Source organism: Balaenoptera borealis, assembly GCF_965194805.1.
Source record: "Balaenoptera borealis genome assembly, chromosome: 13".
NCBI classification, from domain to species: domain Eukaryota; kingdom Metazoa; phylum Chordata; class Mammalia; order Artiodactyla; family Balaenopteridae; genus Balaenoptera; species Balaenoptera borealis.
In genome coordinates, this window is record NC_138870.1 from 84,650,965 (window position 1) to 84,670,010 (window position 19,046).

General features: G+C 38.5%; 1 protein-coding gene and 1 long non-coding RNA gene across 14 annotated transcripts in view; one reads left to right on the forward strand and one right to left on the reverse strand.

Annotated features, from left to right (window-relative positions):
• Positions 1 to 6,515, reverse strand: part of ANKS1B (ankyrin repeat and sterile alpha motif domain containing 1B) — a 1,131,483-nt gene extending 1,124,968 nt beyond the window's left edge. For all 12 annotated transcript variants that reach the window (XM_082349568.1, XM_082349580.1, XM_082349581.1 and 9 more), the window contains exon 1: positions 6,350 to 6,515. In XM_082349568.1, the coding sequence (XP_082205694.1) occupies positions 6,350 to 6,483 (134 nt within the window). In that variant the 5' untranslated portion in view covers positions 6,484 to 6,515. The remainder of the gene's footprint in view (positions 1 to 6,349) is intronic.
• An 83-nt stretch (positions 6,516 to 6,598) lies between these two features.
• Positions 6,599 to 16,211, forward strand: LOC309608948. 2 transcript variants are annotated; one of them, XR_014233163.1, is made up of 3 exons: positions 6,599 to 7,073; positions 7,352 to 7,614; positions 8,363 to 16,211. It is a non-coding gene; the product is annotated as an uncharacterized lncRNA (long non-coding RNA). The 2 variants fall into 2 exon arrangements; XR_014233164.1 differs by lacking the exon at positions 6,599 to 7,073 and having other exon boundaries at positions 7,227 to 7,614.
• Positions 16,212 to 19,046: the final 2,835 nt, after the last annotated feature.

The following is a 19,046-nucleotide window of genomic DNA, read 5'->3' on the forward strand; positions in this document are numbered from 1 at the left end:
AGTTTCTGCATTAATGTCAGTGAAGACCTACTTCACTCATCTGCAACTGTAAGAAACCACTGAGATGCACCAGGAATTGGGTGATGTAAAAACGGACAGGTTGAGTAGTCACCAGCTGGTTGTCCTAATTCCCTGCTACACATCAGCCTCACAGTTTTGAAGAGGGAGCTGAAAACCCTTTAGTTGAGAAAGAGGTCAATACCAAAATTCCCTCTCCTCTCTCCTCACTCCCCATCATGCAGCTGGCACTGTTCACTCTGGCAGACACAGCTCCCTAAACATAATGGTGCAATCACCACTTCAAACACCATTACTATCTAAAATAGATAACCCACTTGCAACTTGACTATTTTTATAGATATAACATTTCCATGCAGTTTAACTGCTCTATTTGTGATTTATTCCATTTAACTAATACAGTTTCCCTGGAAATGAGTACCTTATATCAGAGTCCCAATAACCACAATTGCCCAAATAGTTGTGAAAATTACAATACTTCCAAGTTGCCTCTTATCTCCTTGTATCCATCACCAAAAACTTCATGAACTGAATCCTGAATCTGAAAAATTGATAAGCTCTCTGGTTTATATACCTTTGATAACCCGAAGATTATTTTTTCCTCAGTTCTTACTGATATACTTCTTCACATGGGAGTCTTGAGAACTGGATTCCTTATGTTCAACAAGAATTTACTAAATACACTTTACATAGTATTCGACTCTTTGAGGCATTAAGAAAATCAAGTAAATTTGAGGTATTAACAAACTTTTTACTGCTTTATCAAAGTACAAATAATTCTTAATCTACACTAAAAAAGAAATAATTTAACACAGTTTAAATGGGAATTATTTTTGTTTAGATTAAAAGGTAGTTATGCCAAAGAGAGAGATTTTAAAAAGCTCTGCAGCTGTCTCATGAAAGATATGTTAAATAAAATGAAATTTCACATATAATATGAAGGAAGAAAAGGAGGGAAGCAACTCAATTTGAGTACTCTAATGAGCTCTGATGAGCTCAGATTTTTTTAAGGATGAAAGAGGGTGGCGAGAAGTAAAACTGAAAACAAACACAAAAGTGAAGTTGTACACTTGCCCTAGAAAAAGGCTAATGTCCTTTTCAGCTAAGTTTGAAAAAAGGAGGGAAGTAATAGAAGTTCACTGCTATGACAGCTAATGTAACTTTAATCTCTCACAGAGTAAAACTGTGGATGGTTTTAGACCACAAGAGAATTTCCTAAGACATCTAACAACACCAAGAATCTGATTCTTCCCAACATCTACTTTGCTCTTATCCCTAGTGAGAATCATTTTCAAACCAGAAAGGATAAACAAATAATGCTAGGAGATTACTGAAGCTCCAAAAAGACAGAGATCATAAGAGACACTTAGCTGCTTTAAATGAATCTAAGTATCCAGACCCAAAAGAATTAGAAGCAAGGGGGTAGAAGGAATTTGCACAATACTAGGCATCATCAATGGTTCGCTATCAGAAACAAGCTATAACAAAGTAGCCTAATTTTCGTGGAATTTATAGACTTACTACTACAGGGGTAGATCAAAGGAATGACAAACAGAACATAATGTGAATATAGAAAGGCAATAAAATACCTCATAATATTCAAACAGATATATTGGAGAGAAACAGCTGGCTAATAGTTCTGTTAAGTGGCTTCGATGTTAGTAGGAAGACCAAGCATAAAGATTGCCATTTTTAAATTTATACCCATCTGAAGAGAGGTTCTTTAGAGGTTTTCATTACACAATACATGTTTGCTGTAGAATATTGGAAAATGCAGATAAGCCAAAATAAATAAATTAATAAAGATCACCCACAATTCCACCATTCAACAAAGAATACTATTTACATTTTGGTGTTTATCATTCCAGACTTCTTAATGTACAGTATAAATGTTCACACACACTTATTCTTTGTTAAAGAAAAGGATCATACTACAAATGCTGTTCTGTAACTTTTTTTTTAATTCAAATATATCAAGTCCCAGTATATTCTATACTGGTCAAATGACACCTAGTGCATTTTGTTCATTTCTGGTCACCACATTTGAAGAGAGTCATTGAAAAATTTGAGAATATGAAAGAAGAAAAAGAGGGTAGTGAAAAGTATAAAAATGTAAGTTCTTACCACCTATGCTCTATTGCCACATGACAACAGGCTGCTAAAATCTTGGGGAAAAAATAGATTTATAAGAAAACAATATAGCTAAATATTAGCTAAAGAACTGCCCTGGCTACTTTGTATTGACTCATAAAGCCAAACTAGTACCAACTGCTGGAAATTACAGGGAGGTGAATTTCAGCTCAATAAAAGATGAATTTTTTTAATTATTAGAGCTGTCAAAAATGGAATGGATGGATCTAGCCATTGCAGGGTTTAACAGAACTAGAATAACTGGTAAAGGATGTTAGAGGTAAATTCTCTAAGTAAGAAGTTGGATGAAAAGGCCCCTTTCTATTTTAAGATTCTGTGGTTCTAATGGAAAACTTACTACAGAAATTTACCCCTAGTATAATGTGAAGCCAAACCGTTAGTAATTAAGGCCTTAAGACAGAGAGTCAACAAAATGGTAAGGAAATGGAGATACTTAGTCTTGATAACGAAAGTAGGAAGAGGTGGCACTAAAGACTTTAAAATAGTTGAAGCATTGTTACATAGAAGTCGAGATTAAATTTATTCTGAAAAGCTCCAAAATTTAAAAACTAAAGACAAAATGTAGCAGTTCAACAAAGGAAGATTTCAGCTCAATGGAAGGGAAGGGAAGGTTTACTAATAAATCAGAGCTTTCTAAAATGAAAAAAAAGAAGAAATAGAGTCAAGTGCTTTAAAGCTGTGTGAGAAATAACAGCACAATGATGAACACCAATGTGCATTAATTTCTTTATACCTCATTTAATCCTTACAACAGCCCTATATGATAGGTATTATTACTATTTCCACTTCATAGAAGAGCACAGTGAGGCTTAGAAACATATTTATATTTATTCAAGGTCATTTTTACTATTGCTAAAACTCACGGTGTCACCCAAACATACCTGATTCCCCATCATACAGTTACTGCTCACTTAGTAGGTAATATGTGATCAAAAGCATCTTCAGGAAAGTCTTTATCTACTGATCCCTCAAAGGGCAGTCATGAGTTGTTTTTTGGGTTTTCTTAAGCAAAAAAAAAAAAAAATTAAGGATTTTTAAATTAAATTATTATTCATAGCAAAAAAGTGTTCAGATTAGACTATCTAATTGGCCATGTACCTTAAACTTTTGCGAATAAAACAGATTCAATGAGTAAGACTTAAGACGCGGTAAGGCAAATCTGAATCACAGAACTTAAAATCTTTGCCATTACTAATTATGTGACCTTAGGCAAGTTCTTAATCTTCTTATCTCTTTAGTCCTTCATCTGAGAAATGAGGACCAACATCTTAAGGTTGATACAAGAATTGAATGAGATGACACACACATTTAGCACAGGTTCCAAACCTATTACTACACAACACAAGTAATAAAGTAGGGCAGGGGAGTACCAAACCTATTCCACAATTCATTCCAAAATAGTTTAAAATTTTGAAGTGTCATTATGTTTGAAGGAAAAGGGATAATTACCTATTATCCTGTAAATAAACTTTTGATGACAATCATTTGTGATATAAAGTGACAGCTAAATAAAATGTGCCTTCTTAGGAATTTCATTTTATGCAAAGGATCACCCAAAGAATATAATTTCAATTCTCATTTTCCTCAAAGGCGCTGTTTTAGTTATTTATTCAGTATGAGATAGATAAATGCAAGTTTAAAGGTTATTGGTTTTGATTTTGTTGTTTTACAGCTTGGTTCAAACTACTCTAATGAACACATTTTTTTTTAGGTTTTTTGTTTTGTTTTGTTTTCTATGTGCATTCTCATTGTAGGACTACTATTGCTACCTCTGACAAAATCAGCAAAAGAAAAAACCTCTCATTCAAGAAGTACATTGGGGTCAAAATTTTGATGTTTTATTAATGTTTACCAACATTAAATAGTTGCTATTCTATTCCTAAAATTTGACATCTATTCTTTTTTTTAAATGGCACAACTGAGAAGGTATTTAAAAGATGTTTACCTTTAAGTTCTATCACAAAGATAAGCTTTTTAAAACACCATTACTCTCAATGAAATTAACCAAAATTCTCACTGTTCTCAAAGAATTCTTTAGTGTTTTTCCAAAGAAATTGATTATTTTTAGAAACCTCTTTCAGGATATAGGTTTCTAGCCATAATTATTTTTATCACTGATATGATCCACTGGCAAACATACTTATTTTACCTGCAATTTAAAACTATAGCCAAATAAACTGCTTCTGTATACACTACCTGTGACTAAGGGCAAGTACTAGAGCTATAATCTGAAATATGTACACATTGTCTACTTGTGATTTTTTTTTTATGACTTCTAAGCTCTTTACATGCCACAGTTGAAAACCATAAGTACTTAACTTTCTTTTGACCCTTATTTGTATCATCAGTAAAATTAGAAATGATAAATGATACTCTATTCTTTGTCCAAAGTATAGAGCCAAATGAGAAATATACAAAGAAATTTGAAGTACATGTTTTAAAAACATATTTCAATTTGATACTTGTAAAAAAATTTTTGGAGGATGTGATTTAGCTCTTTGGCCAGTCTTTGTAGAAGAAGACATACATACTCACAAGAGCAATGACATCCAAACTCAGTCCTTTACCTTACATCTCCTTTCTCTCATATCTCCTAAAGAGAGCAATCTGGAAGGGGCTGGCACTATTAGATTCAAAATCCCCGATGGAGTTACAGAGAGCAGAGCTATTTTGAAAAATTAAAACTGTGACATGGCAACAGTCCAGATAATAAAATGAGTCAAGGTTCTACAGGACGTAGAAAAAATGAAAAGAAGTGCCATCTACTTGTGATTGAAAGTGAAAATTACTCAACAAGGGAGTACACACAAGAGGCATCACTTCTAAGACTTAATGAAAAAAAGTCCCATAAATATTCATTGTTCTGAAGTGAACTGTCATTCCAATAAAATGTCACTGTCAACAAATATAGATGATCACGTGGAGCTTTCTAAAATCCTATCAACTATATTCCAACTAAAGTCATTACACTGTAATAGAAATATTCTCATTTACCCTATTGGCCAGGACTGTAAATAACTGCTTTATCTGACCACCACAACATATGAAAACTTGTGTAAAGAACACAACGTCATCACCCAAAAGTTTGTATTAAGCACCTGTCAAGAGTAGCAAGAAACAGTTTTTAAAAACCAAGAAAATCACTTGAGCTTAAAAAATTTTTACAAGTACAGTTGAGCTGTCTAAGAGATGTTTTAGGGTGAAGATATGAATGATGACTGATGCCTCCAAAAATATCCAGGGTAAACTGAATAGCCATGATTTTAGAAACTAAATAGCTTTCCTTGAATTTTATCTAGTGAATATTCTTCAGGCTTCCTCCCTCACAACTGATTTCATTTGCCCATCAATTCAACTTTTGTTTTTTCAAATATGCAAATCAACCCTGCTATTTCCAAGGTACTGCCTGCTGAATAAAGACCTTGACTTTTTTTTAAATGTCATCTTAGAAAGAGTCTCCAAGCAATATTAGTCTCACCTGGAACATCTTCCCATTAAAAGGCCTCTACTATATTCCATACACACTTTCCCAATCCCGACCTGGCATCCTTCATCCTGAGATATAATAACCAAGTTTCACTCAGCCATGTCCAGGTGGCTGAAAGTACTGCTGGGGCTGCCTAACCTGCCTCATCAAGTTTTACACACACCCTGTACTGATGACATCTCATCAGAAGGCTCACTTTCTTCATTTTGGGGGATCATATCCCACAGCACAGCAAATGCCTTCTGCAAGAGAAGGGTAGCAGCAACCAAAGGCTGTGGCTTTTGCAGAATAATTGCACGCACGCAATACTTCTTTGCCAATTTCATTTAAGTAGACAAAAAAAAAAAAGGCCAGGTTCGAAGCAGAAAATATATAATAAACACTGACGTAAAGCGGGTGAAACGCAGAAATTCTTCCAGCAACACTAGTACATGTATAAGTTCTGCACCACAGCTCAGAGAAAAGTAGCTACCGACGCATTGATGGAAGGCTATCTTAAAATTACTCAAAGAATCTAAGGCATCAATCTGACCGGGAGGTGCATGCCTCCTCTCCATACACACATTCTGTTTTCCTACCTAATTTAAGAATGAATCGCTGGCAGCCACCAGGTGCAATAACCATGAGGAGCAGGACGTATCCATCACAATGCACAACGAGGTGTGCAGACCCGGAGCCGGTTCCAATCCTTACCTTAGCAGATTAGACAAGGGCAGGGGTCCGGATCCACCGCCCAGGATCCCTCCTTTCCTGCCAGACAGGAGTTTCTCCACCAGAGCCACATTTCCAGTGCGAGCAGCTTCCAACAGCTCCTGGTCCTTCCCCATAGTCTCTCGCCGACTCCCTCACAGAGTCCTTTCCCCTTCGGGTCCTCCTCCCCGCCCACCCCCACTGCCCCCAAATCCAGGGCCCTCCCCGCCCCACCCTAAGATAATGCCAGAGCTTCAGCACCGGGAGATGCGTGCAGCCCCCAGCCGGGGACACCACTCTCCGCTCCTCTTCGGGGCGCAGCTTTCACAATGAGAATCAGACCATGTCTTGGAAGAGGGTCTGGCCGAGCTGGGAGCCGCGACGCGCTCTCACAGCCACTCCCCTGAATTCCCGAGGCCTGGTTCCCGCGGGTGGGGCGTGAGGGGGTGGGGACCGGGGGTGCTTTTGAGGAGCGGGAGGAGGATGGTGAGGAGTGAGGAGGTCGGAGGAGGAGACGGAGACCGTCCTCGCCTGAGCCCGAGCACCGCGAACGCCCGCGGCGGCGGCGGCGGCGGCCCGCGCGCCCTCGCGCCCCGGCCCGGGTTCTCCTCAGCTTTCGCGCCCGGCCCACTCGGCGGTTAAGGCGGCGGCGTCCGCGGCCCGCGGCGGGGAGAAGCGCGGCGGCGGCTGCGGCTGTAGCGGCCGCGGCCCGCGCCGAGGCCGGACGGTGAGGACGAGCCGCGGCGGGCGCGTGCCGAGGGCGGCGGTGGCGGAGGCGGCTCGGGGATGGGATAGGGAGGGCGGACGCCCGGGTCCGTCGGCTGCGGCGGCGGCAGCTCTGAGGCCTGGCGCCCGGGGCGGCCGGCGCGCGGGGGGCGTGTGCGCGCGGGCAGGTGCGGCCAGTGAGTCCGTCCCGAGTTGGGGGGGGTGGGGGGAGGAGGTGGGGGCGGGGCGCCGGGACGAGATTCTCCTGGTTTTCGTGGGCGGGGACCCTCCCTCTTACAGTCTCCTTGGGAGAGGTTTAACCGTGTGAGGACTGGAGTTCTCCGGGCCGCTGCGACTCCTCAGCCGCGCGGGCGCCGGCGCCACGCCTCGGGTCAGTCACGACGCGTGAGGAAAATCCTCCATGTCCGGGATGGGAGGCTGGTGATGCTGGGAAGGAGCCCTTCTGCCACCGCTTCTGTCGGTGTCCGGGTGACTGGACCGGTTTTCGTCCTTCCGTTTACCTCCCGAGACGACTGAGACCTGCGCTTGCTTAGAAAGAAGAGGTTTATTTTCTTCTAGTTTCTGTGACACTGGCCACTGAATGGTTTGTGACTGTTCCAGTTTTTCTAAGGTCTTTCATCAGTCCTCTATTTCAGTTGGGCTTTGAGGATCTGCTGACTTGTGAAAATACCAGGAAAAAGGCTCTCATTGAAAATTCTAACACATTCACACTGGGAAAAAATATAAATGAGCATGGATTAGACACCCACTTTAATTTGCATATTCATCAGCAATTCATTGTGCATGGTTGGCTTGATTTTGTTAGCTGCTCTCCTTGCCCGCGATGGAGAACACGCATTTATTTTCTTTTGAAACTTCCTGTGACACCCTGTGCGTTGCCTTGCCCTTGGAATAGACTTCATAAATGTTAACTTGTTGATAATCAGTTGGGAGGAAAGGGACATAATGGGCGCTTTCCTCACAACAATTGAGTGAACTGGATATTACTACCATATATCCATTTTGGTAATGAGGAAATAGTGGGTCAGAGGGTTAATTAAATTTCTCAAGATGCTGCACATAGTAAGTGGCTGACAGAACTGGACCACAGAACTGACTCACTGCTAGCCCGTGCTTCTCCCCATATACCTTACTGCCCCCATGAAAAAATAAAATGGACAGACAATAATTATCACAGACATTTGATGAGCGGTTACTAGGTACCAGGTACTATGCTAAGTTTTTTTCATGTTATCTCAGCCTTCATAACAATCCCATGAGATGAGTATCATTTTTATCCTTATTTTACAGATGACGACACTGATTAGCCCAAAATCATGGAGCTGGAAAGTGAGCCAAGACTCAAATCCATGACTGCCTGCTATAGGCGGAAATTTTAAGTAAATAACTGGAGAAAACTTAAAGGACATTCAGAAATAAGTAACAACAAATGTATATGTTAACATTTTTTAATGAAATTTAGTATTCTGAGATTTTATTTGAATGGTTCAAAGTGTTAGGTATATTGTGGTTGCTTATGGGAGGCTTCCTGAAGGAAGTAGATTTTGAGCTAGTGGGTTTTTGTTTTGTTTTTGTTTTTGAATCTGTTTTAATAATAAGAGGATATTATATATGATAATAATATGATCCCTGATATACTGGGACTAGCAGACCAGTTAAAGAAACAAGAGGTAAGGAGCCATTCATTTCATTTTGAAAATGGCACACAGAAATCCTTCTTCCACTTTCCTAATGTTGCCACCTAAGCAAAACACATGTATCCCAGAATATACTATAAGTATTCAGTTGGTCAGAGCTAAAAATAAACAATTTTGAGAAGCAACAATGTTTCATCATGGCTGAGTTAGTGATCAGGAGGGTCAACTCCCAATGGGAAACCATTAGTAATGATTTATTTCAAGAATCAGTTCCACAGTTCCAGGTACTCTAGTGGTATATGATACTCCAAGCCAGTTTTCAACTTCAAACTCTTTGTTTGTAGTTACATCATAGTTTCTTGTTGAAGAAGACAAAGGCTTGACTGCATGGGAACTAACATGCAAATTAAAAGTGAAAACATTCTTCCAAAAATCTGGAGAGGCCAAAAAAAAAAAAAATTCAGATTTTTTTAAACATCCAGATTTCATCAAGGTATTGTGCATCTGTGTGTAGTGGAAAGAGCCAGAAAATCGTGGGAACCAGTTGCACAGGCTAGATCTCACTTGGCACGTATGTAAAATGAAGTTATGTCTGATGGTCTCCACTGGCCTTATATTGTATGCCTGTGATGAAATATGGTCTTAGTCCATTAAGTTATATGCATAACTGAAGCTAGAAATCAAGTATGGGGATAAATTTGAGATCAATTTCTATTCTGTTTTAATAACAAAAATAAAAAGATATTTATTCTCCACATTTTTCTAATTGAACGTTTTTTTTCATCAAAATCTATTTTGCTATTCTCAATGGACAGTATTAATTATAGTAAATGTATATATGTACCAGGAACAATACTAGAGTATTTTTTCTCTTTTTATTTATTTATATATATAACATATTGTGTATATATACACATGTTGTATATACTGTGTATATATATATCATTATACATGTATATTACATATTGTTAGATATTATTGTATATATGTTTTATATACACATACAAACCAGTCAGGATTAAATGAGACAAAGTAAAGAATCTAGTATTGTTCCTGGTACATAATAGCATAATATATATATACTAGATATTATAATTTCTGCAGAAGTTCTGAATCCCTTACTCTAAAGTCTGATATACACAGATGTAATTCTGTATACTTTTTAGCAAGTTGAGAATTATTGCAAGTCACTCCTCTTGGGGTTGACTAATAAAAGAAGGGACTAGGGGTTGAGACTAGAAAAGGGAGATAAAGCAAAAGACAAAGCAAGTATAAGAAGCCTTTGGAAACATAAAGTGAAGGAACATGAATCAAGATCAATCTTAGAACTGCATACCAAGGTCTGTTTGCAGTGAGGAAGAGGAGAAGATGATGTCTTATAGCATCAAGTTATCAGCTGAGCTAAGATAGGATAACTCTGTGATTTAGGGAGTGGATTTGGAAAATATCTACTTTCTCCATCGTGAGCTCTACAGTTACTCTGCATAACTGGGGCTGTATAGGCTGTGGGACAGAAGTTAGCAGCTCCAGGTTACAGAATACTATGAAGATATTAGGCATCTGAATAGAACACCAAGTTCTTGCTTTCTGCATTCCATGTAAGTTTGTCTCCTCATGCCTACATGGCACAAACTTGCCCTTCATCGTCTTCCTGAGGAAACCCAGACACCAAGCATATCATCATGTTTGCAGTCTTTCTGAATTTATGGTCATGAATGTTGAAGGCCATGGAATGTCAATCACCCATCTTCTCCAGGTTCTAACCGACTGAGAATAGACACAAGGAACCAAATGAACATCTCATTAGAGTGTCATCTTTATTACCTGGATGAGGTAAGTATCTAATATCCCACAAAGTGCAGGGATCCATACTAAAACTAGACTGAAAATGAGACTAGGAACTTCCTCTCTGTAAATGTGCACCCTGAGATCTGCCTGTGGAGAAAGTTAGATCTGAAAATTCGTATAGCCAGCCAGCCTAAAGCATGTCTCACAAATGGAATCAGAAGATCAGAGAGAATGATAGGTTTCTAGGGCTGCCTTTGGAAAGCATCCTGAGACACGTACTGATGCCCAAGTATGCCCACCATCTTGTTACGTAGCAGAAGAAAGCCCACTGCCCTTCTTAGCGATCCATGAGACAGGCATTGCAAGAGAGAAAGCAAGCCAGCATTGAACCTGTATCTTGTTTTAAAGGAAAGTAATCCCACCCACTGGTAAAGTGATTCCAATGGAAGCAAGTAGGGAAAGAAAGCAAAAGTGGGTTTCCCTGGTGGCGCTGTGGTTGAGAATCTGCCTGCCAATGCAGGAGACACGGGTTCGAGCCCTGGTCCAGGAAGATCCCACATGCCGCGGAGCAGCTAAGCCCATGCGCCACAACTACTGAGCCTGTGCTCCAGAGCCGGCAAGCCACAACTCCTGAAGCCCGCACGCCTAGAGCCTGTGCTCTGCAACAAGAGAAGCCACCACAACGAGAAGCCCGTGCACGGCAATGAAGAGTAGCCCCCGCTCGCCGCAACTAGAGAAAGCCCACGTGCAGCAACGAAGTCCCAACGCAGCCAAAAATAAATAAAATAAATATATGGGAAAAAAAAGAGCAATATGAAAAAAAAAAAAAAAAGCAAAAGTTTTTGCTATAATACAATTCCCTCTTGGAAAAAGGAGAAGTTTCTTTCCCCCTAGGGAAATTTGATGTGGAAAAATAAGGGTTTCCCCCAAGACCATCACATCACACCGCACAACATTCCACCACCATCCTGCTGATTCTGTCATTAACTTCCTCCTCTCTCAGAGCCCCCCTGTCTATGTGCTACTACCTTTGAAAACCTATGTGCCCCACAGGTGACCCAGTACACAGCCCACTGAAAAATGTAGTCTCGTCTCCAAACTATTTCTCACAGAGAGAAACCCCTGAAATGCCAAAAAATAAATTTTTACCATCTCTATTTATTTTCCACTGAGGAAAAGAGCTAGCATCCTGATAAACCTATTACACAATCTCTAGAGGGGTGACTAAGAAGACACAAAGAATGTAATATGCACTTTTGGAATCTCATCTCATGTTTCTCAAGGGCTAATACCTCCTTCTTACACCCCATCCTCTACTTCTGTCTTTCTCCTACACATGGGTCACAAACTTTTTCATTAAAGGGCCAGAGAGTAAATATCTTCAGCTTTGTGGGCCACACAGTCTCTATCACACTACTCAACTCGCCATTGTGGCATGAAAGTAGCCATAGGCAATATTCAAAACAAACGGAGTGTGGCTGTGAACCAATAAAACTTTATTTATGTATACTTAAATTTGAATTTTGTATAATTTCCACGTGTCACAAAATATTCTTCTTTTGACTTTTTTTCAACCATTTAAAAATTCAGGGACTTCCCTGGTGGTGCAGTGGTTAAGAATTCTCCTGCCAATGCAGGAGGCACGGGTTCAGTCCCTGGTGTGGGAAGATCCCACATGCCGCGGAGCAGCTAAGCCCATGCGCCACAACTACTGAGCCCATGCGCTGCAACTACTGAAGCCTGCGCGCCTACAGCCCATGCTCCGCAACAAGAGAGAAGCCACCGCAATGAGAAGCCCGCGCACTGCAACGAAGAGTAGCCCCCGCTCGCCGCAACCAGAGAAAGCCTGCGCAGCAACGAAAACCCAACGCAGCCAAAAGAAATAAAAGAAAAAATAAATAAAAGAAAAAAATAAATAAAAATGCAGAAACCATTCTTAGTTTACTGGCCATATAGGCCATGGGTAGGTTTTGGTCCATGAGCCATAAGCCTACAGATTTAGGAGTGACTTATTCTAAAGCCCTTTTGGGGGATACTTCTTTGCTTGGCCTGATTGTTTAGAGGGGGGAGGAGGGCAGGAGCCTGGAATCAAATTATCCCATCAGGCAGCCAAATATGCCCAGCCTGGGCAGAAAGGAATGCTTCCCATCAGCAAATCATCTCTAACTCTCTCATATCTCAAGAAAGATCCTTTCTTGAGATGAGCAGAAGACTTGTCTCCAGAGGAGATACTTAAACTGAGACTTGAGAGATATATGGCAAAGGGAAGCAGGAGGTGGAAAAAGAGTATTCCATGAAGAACACTGTTTGGAAGTCTGTACACTTTGCTCTTTAGAAGGCAGTTGGGAATTATACTCTCAGAACTAAATCCCTATGTTACCTCCTGCCATCTTTTGCTTTACCTCTGCTCCTATCTTGTAATAATTCACTCACATCTCCCAATCATGTTTGTATTGTTTATGGACTTTAAGTGTATTATTGTTATTGAATGTTCTTAATTTCAAAATTATATAAAGTATTATACAAATACTTTTTCTAAAAATGAAGTTGCTTTTTCACTTGCATATGTTCTCTGATTCTTTTTTTTTTTTTAAATAGGAGTTCTTTTCCCATTTTTTTTAAAAGTCTTTATTGAATTTGTTACAATATTGCTTCTGGGTTTTTTTATGCTTTGGTTTTTAGGCTGTGAGGCATGTGGGATCTTAGCTCCCCCACCAGGGATTGAACCCACACCACCTGCATTGGAAGGTGAAGTCTTAACCACTGAACCGCCAGGGAAGTTCTTCTGATTCCTTTTTTAATTGGTGATATTTGCCCACTTCAAAGGAGCTTCCCTCTTTATTCATATGAAAAAAAAAACAAAATAAATAAATCATGGCTTGTACGTTTTTTAATGTCTATGTATACTTTATGGATCAGTGAAAAGGAATGGGAGTTAGCTGCATGAAACAACTTGAAAATAAAGCTAAGCCGAATGAGAAAATATGAATAGTTAATTCTAACTATAATCGTCCAGCATACATATGCTTTTTAATTCTCTTACACTAACAAAGAAACATGTGCAACTAATTCTCTATTTATTTACCACAATCCAAAGTCCTCCCACCTTCCATATTCATGGACCATCTTCTTCCTATTACCCAGCTGAGGTCCAAGCCTGCCAACTGGGGGACCAAGCTGGGCTGGATTTGCAGCCAAGAACAGAAGGGGAGTAATTGTGAGATTTTCCTGGACTCAGTAGCTAACATTATCTGACTAAATGTGTCTTCTTCTACATTGGTACCTAAATGCTTTCCAAAGCACTTTTTCTGTTATACCACAAATTACAGTTTTGTAATTTAAACACACACACATACCTAGAACTGTGGTCAGAAGACCTGGGTTTCAATCCTGGTGTGACCTCTTCTTAGCTTAGAAAACTTCTAGAGCCATCAGTCCATAGAGAAGTATAATACATACCTTTACAAGTATATCAGTTTGCTATGGCTGCCATAACAAAGTACCACAGACTGGGTGGCTTAAACAACAGAAATTTATTTCTTCACAATTCTGGAGACTAGGGTCTTCAAGTTGAAGGCAGGTTTGGTTTCTTTTGAGGCATCTTTCTTTGGCTTATAGATGGCCACCTTCTCCCTATGCTTCACATAGTCTTCCCTCTATGTGCATATGTCCTAATCTCTTCTTATAAAGACACCAGTCTTATTGGATTAAGGCCCATTCTAATAACCTCATTTTAACTTATAACTACTTCTTTAAAAACCATATCTCCAAATACAGTCACATTCTGAGGTACTGGGGGTTAGGACCTCAATATATGAATTTAGAGGGGACACAATACAGTCCATAAGAGGGTTGATGGATGTTTTGTGGATCAGATTAAATGAGATTTAAAAAATGAAGGCACTTGACTCTTAGTAGATATGTGATAAATGCCAGTTAAATCTAAACAAGTAATTTTTAAAATATCCATTTTATATTATTATTTACTATAATTTTTATAGTATCCATATCTAATGTAATGTTATCCAGAAACATTTGATGTTGAAGGTAAATTTTAAATAAGAAATCTGTACTTCCTATAGGGATACACAATTACAATTCTGTAATAAAGTAATCCAAAATGCTTGAGTTAATTCCTTCACCGCCTTTGAGAGTCAACAGTAATCAGGGAGAAATTACTTCCCTTCAGTATCCGTGTGATCATATTGCTTATGAGAATCATAAAAATTTTCTCTTTGGGGGAATTCTGAGTATTTTAAACATCCTAGTAATTGGAATTAATTTTACTCAAGGCTTTGTTTCTAAACTAGAGTCAAACTTTTAAGTTTCATAGCTTGACATAGAAATCCAAAATGTGTATAAACGTGTATGTGTATGTATGTGTTTCCCACGCATGTAGAAAAACAGTAAAGTTAGAAAAATACTGTGGTAGTATTAATAAATACATTAATAATCAATAAATACTACATCAATAAATGCATTATTACTATAATTCATACATAAAAGTATATGAAACTCTCAGTACTTTTGCAGGGACCTAGTCTAAACAGGAAAGAGGAAAGATAAGGACCTCCCCAATACTCTCAATCATTGAATTGCTTTTCTTAAAAACTATCAGCCCAGTTTTTTTTGTTTTTTGTTTTTTGTTTTTTTCTTGTGAAACATAAGCATTTAAAATATGTTATAATTTTGTAACTATGGTACAATATTTCTTCATTTTCAACACTCTTGAGAGCTGCAAACCAAAAACCAAATACATACGGCTTAGCCTTCTCTTTTCTCTGAAAGACCATGACAAGTGGCAATTTCTATGTGTTCAGAAACTTAGAAGGCACCTGAGAAGTCTGTGGCAGCCCAGTTTTATGATGATTTTCAGTAGCTGTGAAGTGTCCATTTAATAAACAGGATCACATGCACTAATAGAAAAGTACAGATATTACTTGACTCAAATAAGTTTGCTCTAAGAATATGAATGAAGGAGAACAAAGAATTAAACCATTTACAGAATATGCGACCTGAAAGAAGTATTTCACTTGTATGTTTCCTGGTTGGAATATGTTGTTTTAGGTGAAGGAACCTATAAGCAAAGATGATTACTGCAGCCCAAGTTGATAAGAAAAACATTGTAAACACCTAGAGTCTAGAAAAAAGAAAAAAATGAAATTATTTTCTAGTATCTATAATTATGGAAGCAGCATAGAGAAAATTCCAGAGAGTCCAGGGAATTTGGGAAGGATGGGGAAAGAAAATACTGAGACATTCAAACTGCTAGGGTAGGTAGGGACTCAGCAAACTACTTCTCTTAAAACACTATGAAATGGGCTTCCTTGGTGGCACAGTGGTTAAGAATCCACCTGCCAATGCAGGGGACATGGGTTCGAGCCCTGGTCTGGGAAGATCCCACATGCCACAGAGCAACTAAGCCTGTGTGCCACAAATACTGAGCCTGCGCTCTAGAGCCTGTGAGCCACAACTACGGAAGCCCACACGCCACAACTACTGAAGCCCGCATGCCTAGAGCTCGTGCTCCTCATTGAGAAGCCTGCGCACTGCAACGAAGCCCCAAAGCAGCCAAAAATTAATTAATTAATTTTAAAAATAATTATCAAAATAATTAATTTTTAAAATAATTATCAACATAATTAATTTAAAAAATTATTTTAATAATTATTATTTTTAAAATAATAATTATTAAAATAGTTAATTTTAAAAAACACTATGAAAGAGATCAACACATTAAAAACACCCCCCACATAAAACATTTAAAACTCACTCCACTGTATAACCTTCTTCTCTAGATATACATCACTTTATACTTGTAAGAATGTGGTAAGATAAACAAACAAAAAATCCTCCTCTCCCATTCCCTTTTCCCTTTGTTCCTCACCTTCAGCAACCCATCTCCCACGATAAATAAATAAATAAATAAATCAAGTATCCCATTGCTCAAAGGAGGTACCTGGTAAATAACCTCAAGTTCTCTTCCTGGCTTTTGGCTTCCAAAATCTTAGGCCCTTAAGAGAAGGATGAGGCATTTCAAATATGAAGAGAGGGGGAATTGACGATAACAGGGTTCCTCACCTCACCCCCATCCTGGAATAGAAAATTGAGACCACCCACACCCATATAGCTTAACTACTGGTACTGAGAACTGAGGTCACCTGTGTCAACATGACTTTTAAATTTACTCCAGGAAATTCTTTCCCAGGAAGACAATTCTATTAACCAATAAATAATTTCACTGTTTCCTTCAGGAACTTCCTTAAAATGAATTTATCTTAACAAAATCTTTGCTCATCTGGGTAAATAGCCCCTTTTTAGGATTGTAGAGGGGGGAATGTGCTTTAATGGAGAACTTTGCACTGTTTAGAGCACACTCTTCTGGGTTATGTGATTCTGATTATGTGGAGGTTCTGTGCCTTTCGTTGCCTGTAAGCTACTTCAGAACTCTGTAAGTTCTAGATAACTGATAGCAATGCAGAATAATTCTTGCCTATATACCTGCAAGTAAATTGTCCAATGAATGTCCACTAATGTTTTGGAGTAAAGATCTAGCAGAGGTGCCATCTTATAGGACTAAGGAGGTGTAGTATTTCATCTTCCCATTTTCCTATATTCCTCTTAATTCTTTTTTTAAATTAATTTTTATTGGAGAATAGTTGCTTTACAATGTTGTGTTAGTTTCTACTGTACAGCAAAATGAATCAGCTATACATATACATATATACTCTCTTTTTTGGATTTCCTTCCCATTTAGGTCACCACAGTGCATTAAGAAGAGCTCCCTGTTACTATACAGTATGTTCTCATTAGTTATCTATTTTATACATAGTATCAATAGTGTATATATGTTAATCCCAATTTCCCAATTCCTCCCAACTCCCCATTCCCCCCTTGGTATCCATACATTTGTTTTCTACATCTGTATCTCTATTTCTGCTTTGCAAATAAGATGATCTATACCATTTTTCTAGATTCCACATATAATAAATGCTGGAGAGGGTGGGGAGAAAAGGGAACCCTCATGTACTGTTGGTGGGAATGTAAATTGATACAGCCACTATGGAAAACAGTATGGAGGTTCCTTAAAAAACTAAAAATAGAACTATCATATAACCCAGCAATCCCATTACTGAGCATATACCGAGAGAAAACCATAATTCCAAAAGACACATGCACCGCAGTGTTCATTGCAGCACTACATACAATAGCCAGGACATGGAAGCAACCTAAATGTCCATCAACAGAGGAATGGATAAAGAAGATGTGGTACATACATACGATAGAATATTACTCAGCCATAAAAAGGAATGAAATTGGGTCATTTGTAGAGATGTGGAAGGACATAGAGAAGTTTTGGTCCAGAACAAGAAGTAAATTAAAAAATGTATTCTTCTTCTAATAGTAGATGAAGATAGGTAGAGGAGACAAAGATGATGAAAAGTAATAAATAACTAAATATAGATTTATTCATTTATACATTTTTATTCCATGTGTAAATTATTCTATTAATTTGGTCAAATAATGTACTATATTTTTCAGGTGACTTAACCAACACTTCCCTTAAAAATATACCTATAATTTTAAAGTATAGACATTGTGATCTCAAAATTAGCTGTACAGGCTTCCCTGGTGGCACAGTGGTTGTGAATCTGCCTGCTAATGCAGGGGACATGGGTTCGAGCCCTGGTCTGGGAAGATCCCACATGCCGCAGAGCAACTAGGCCCGTGAGCCACAACTACTGAGCCTGCGCGTCTGGAGCCTGTGCTCCGCAACAAGAGAGGCCACAATAGTGAGAGGCCCGCGCACCGCGATGAAGAGTGGTCCCTGCTCGTCGCAACTAGAGAAAGCCCTCGCACAGAAACGAAGACCCAACACAGCCAAAAATTAAATTAATTAATTAAAAAAAAATTAGCTGTACAAATACATTTTTGATTACTTACACATTCCTGAATTTGTTATAGACATTTGAGATAAAGAGACAACTAAACTCCAAATAAATGAGTTTTACTGGAAACTTTACTGTTATATTAAATTCATAATCCCACAATTCATTGTCTGTTACTCAAATCATGATAGGTATCAAATTATTTACAATATGATTAAGATTTTTAAATATTAAAACTGTACTGCACAGAGATAATTATGTTTTGTAGAATATGGATTGTTAGGCATTTTTAATTGATGCTTATCAGCAACAAGTTATTTGCTGAATAGCAATCCTTTGTTTTTAAGAGAACCCCCCTTAAGGTTTAATGTATACACGTTTAAGATCATTTTGAAGCATATTTATATAGCATAAAATTCACCCATTTTAAGTGTAAAGTAGTATGGTTTTAGTGAGTGTATAGAGTTGTGCAACCACAACTAGAAATAAGTTTTAGAACACTTTAATCAACCCTCCAAATTCCATTATGCCCTTTTGTGGTCAAGCTGTCCCTCACCCCCAGCCACAAGGCAAGCACTGATCTGCTTTCTGCTGTTATGTTTTTGCTTTTTCCAGAATTTCATGTTCATATTTCATATGTGTTTTGTGTCATTTACTTTT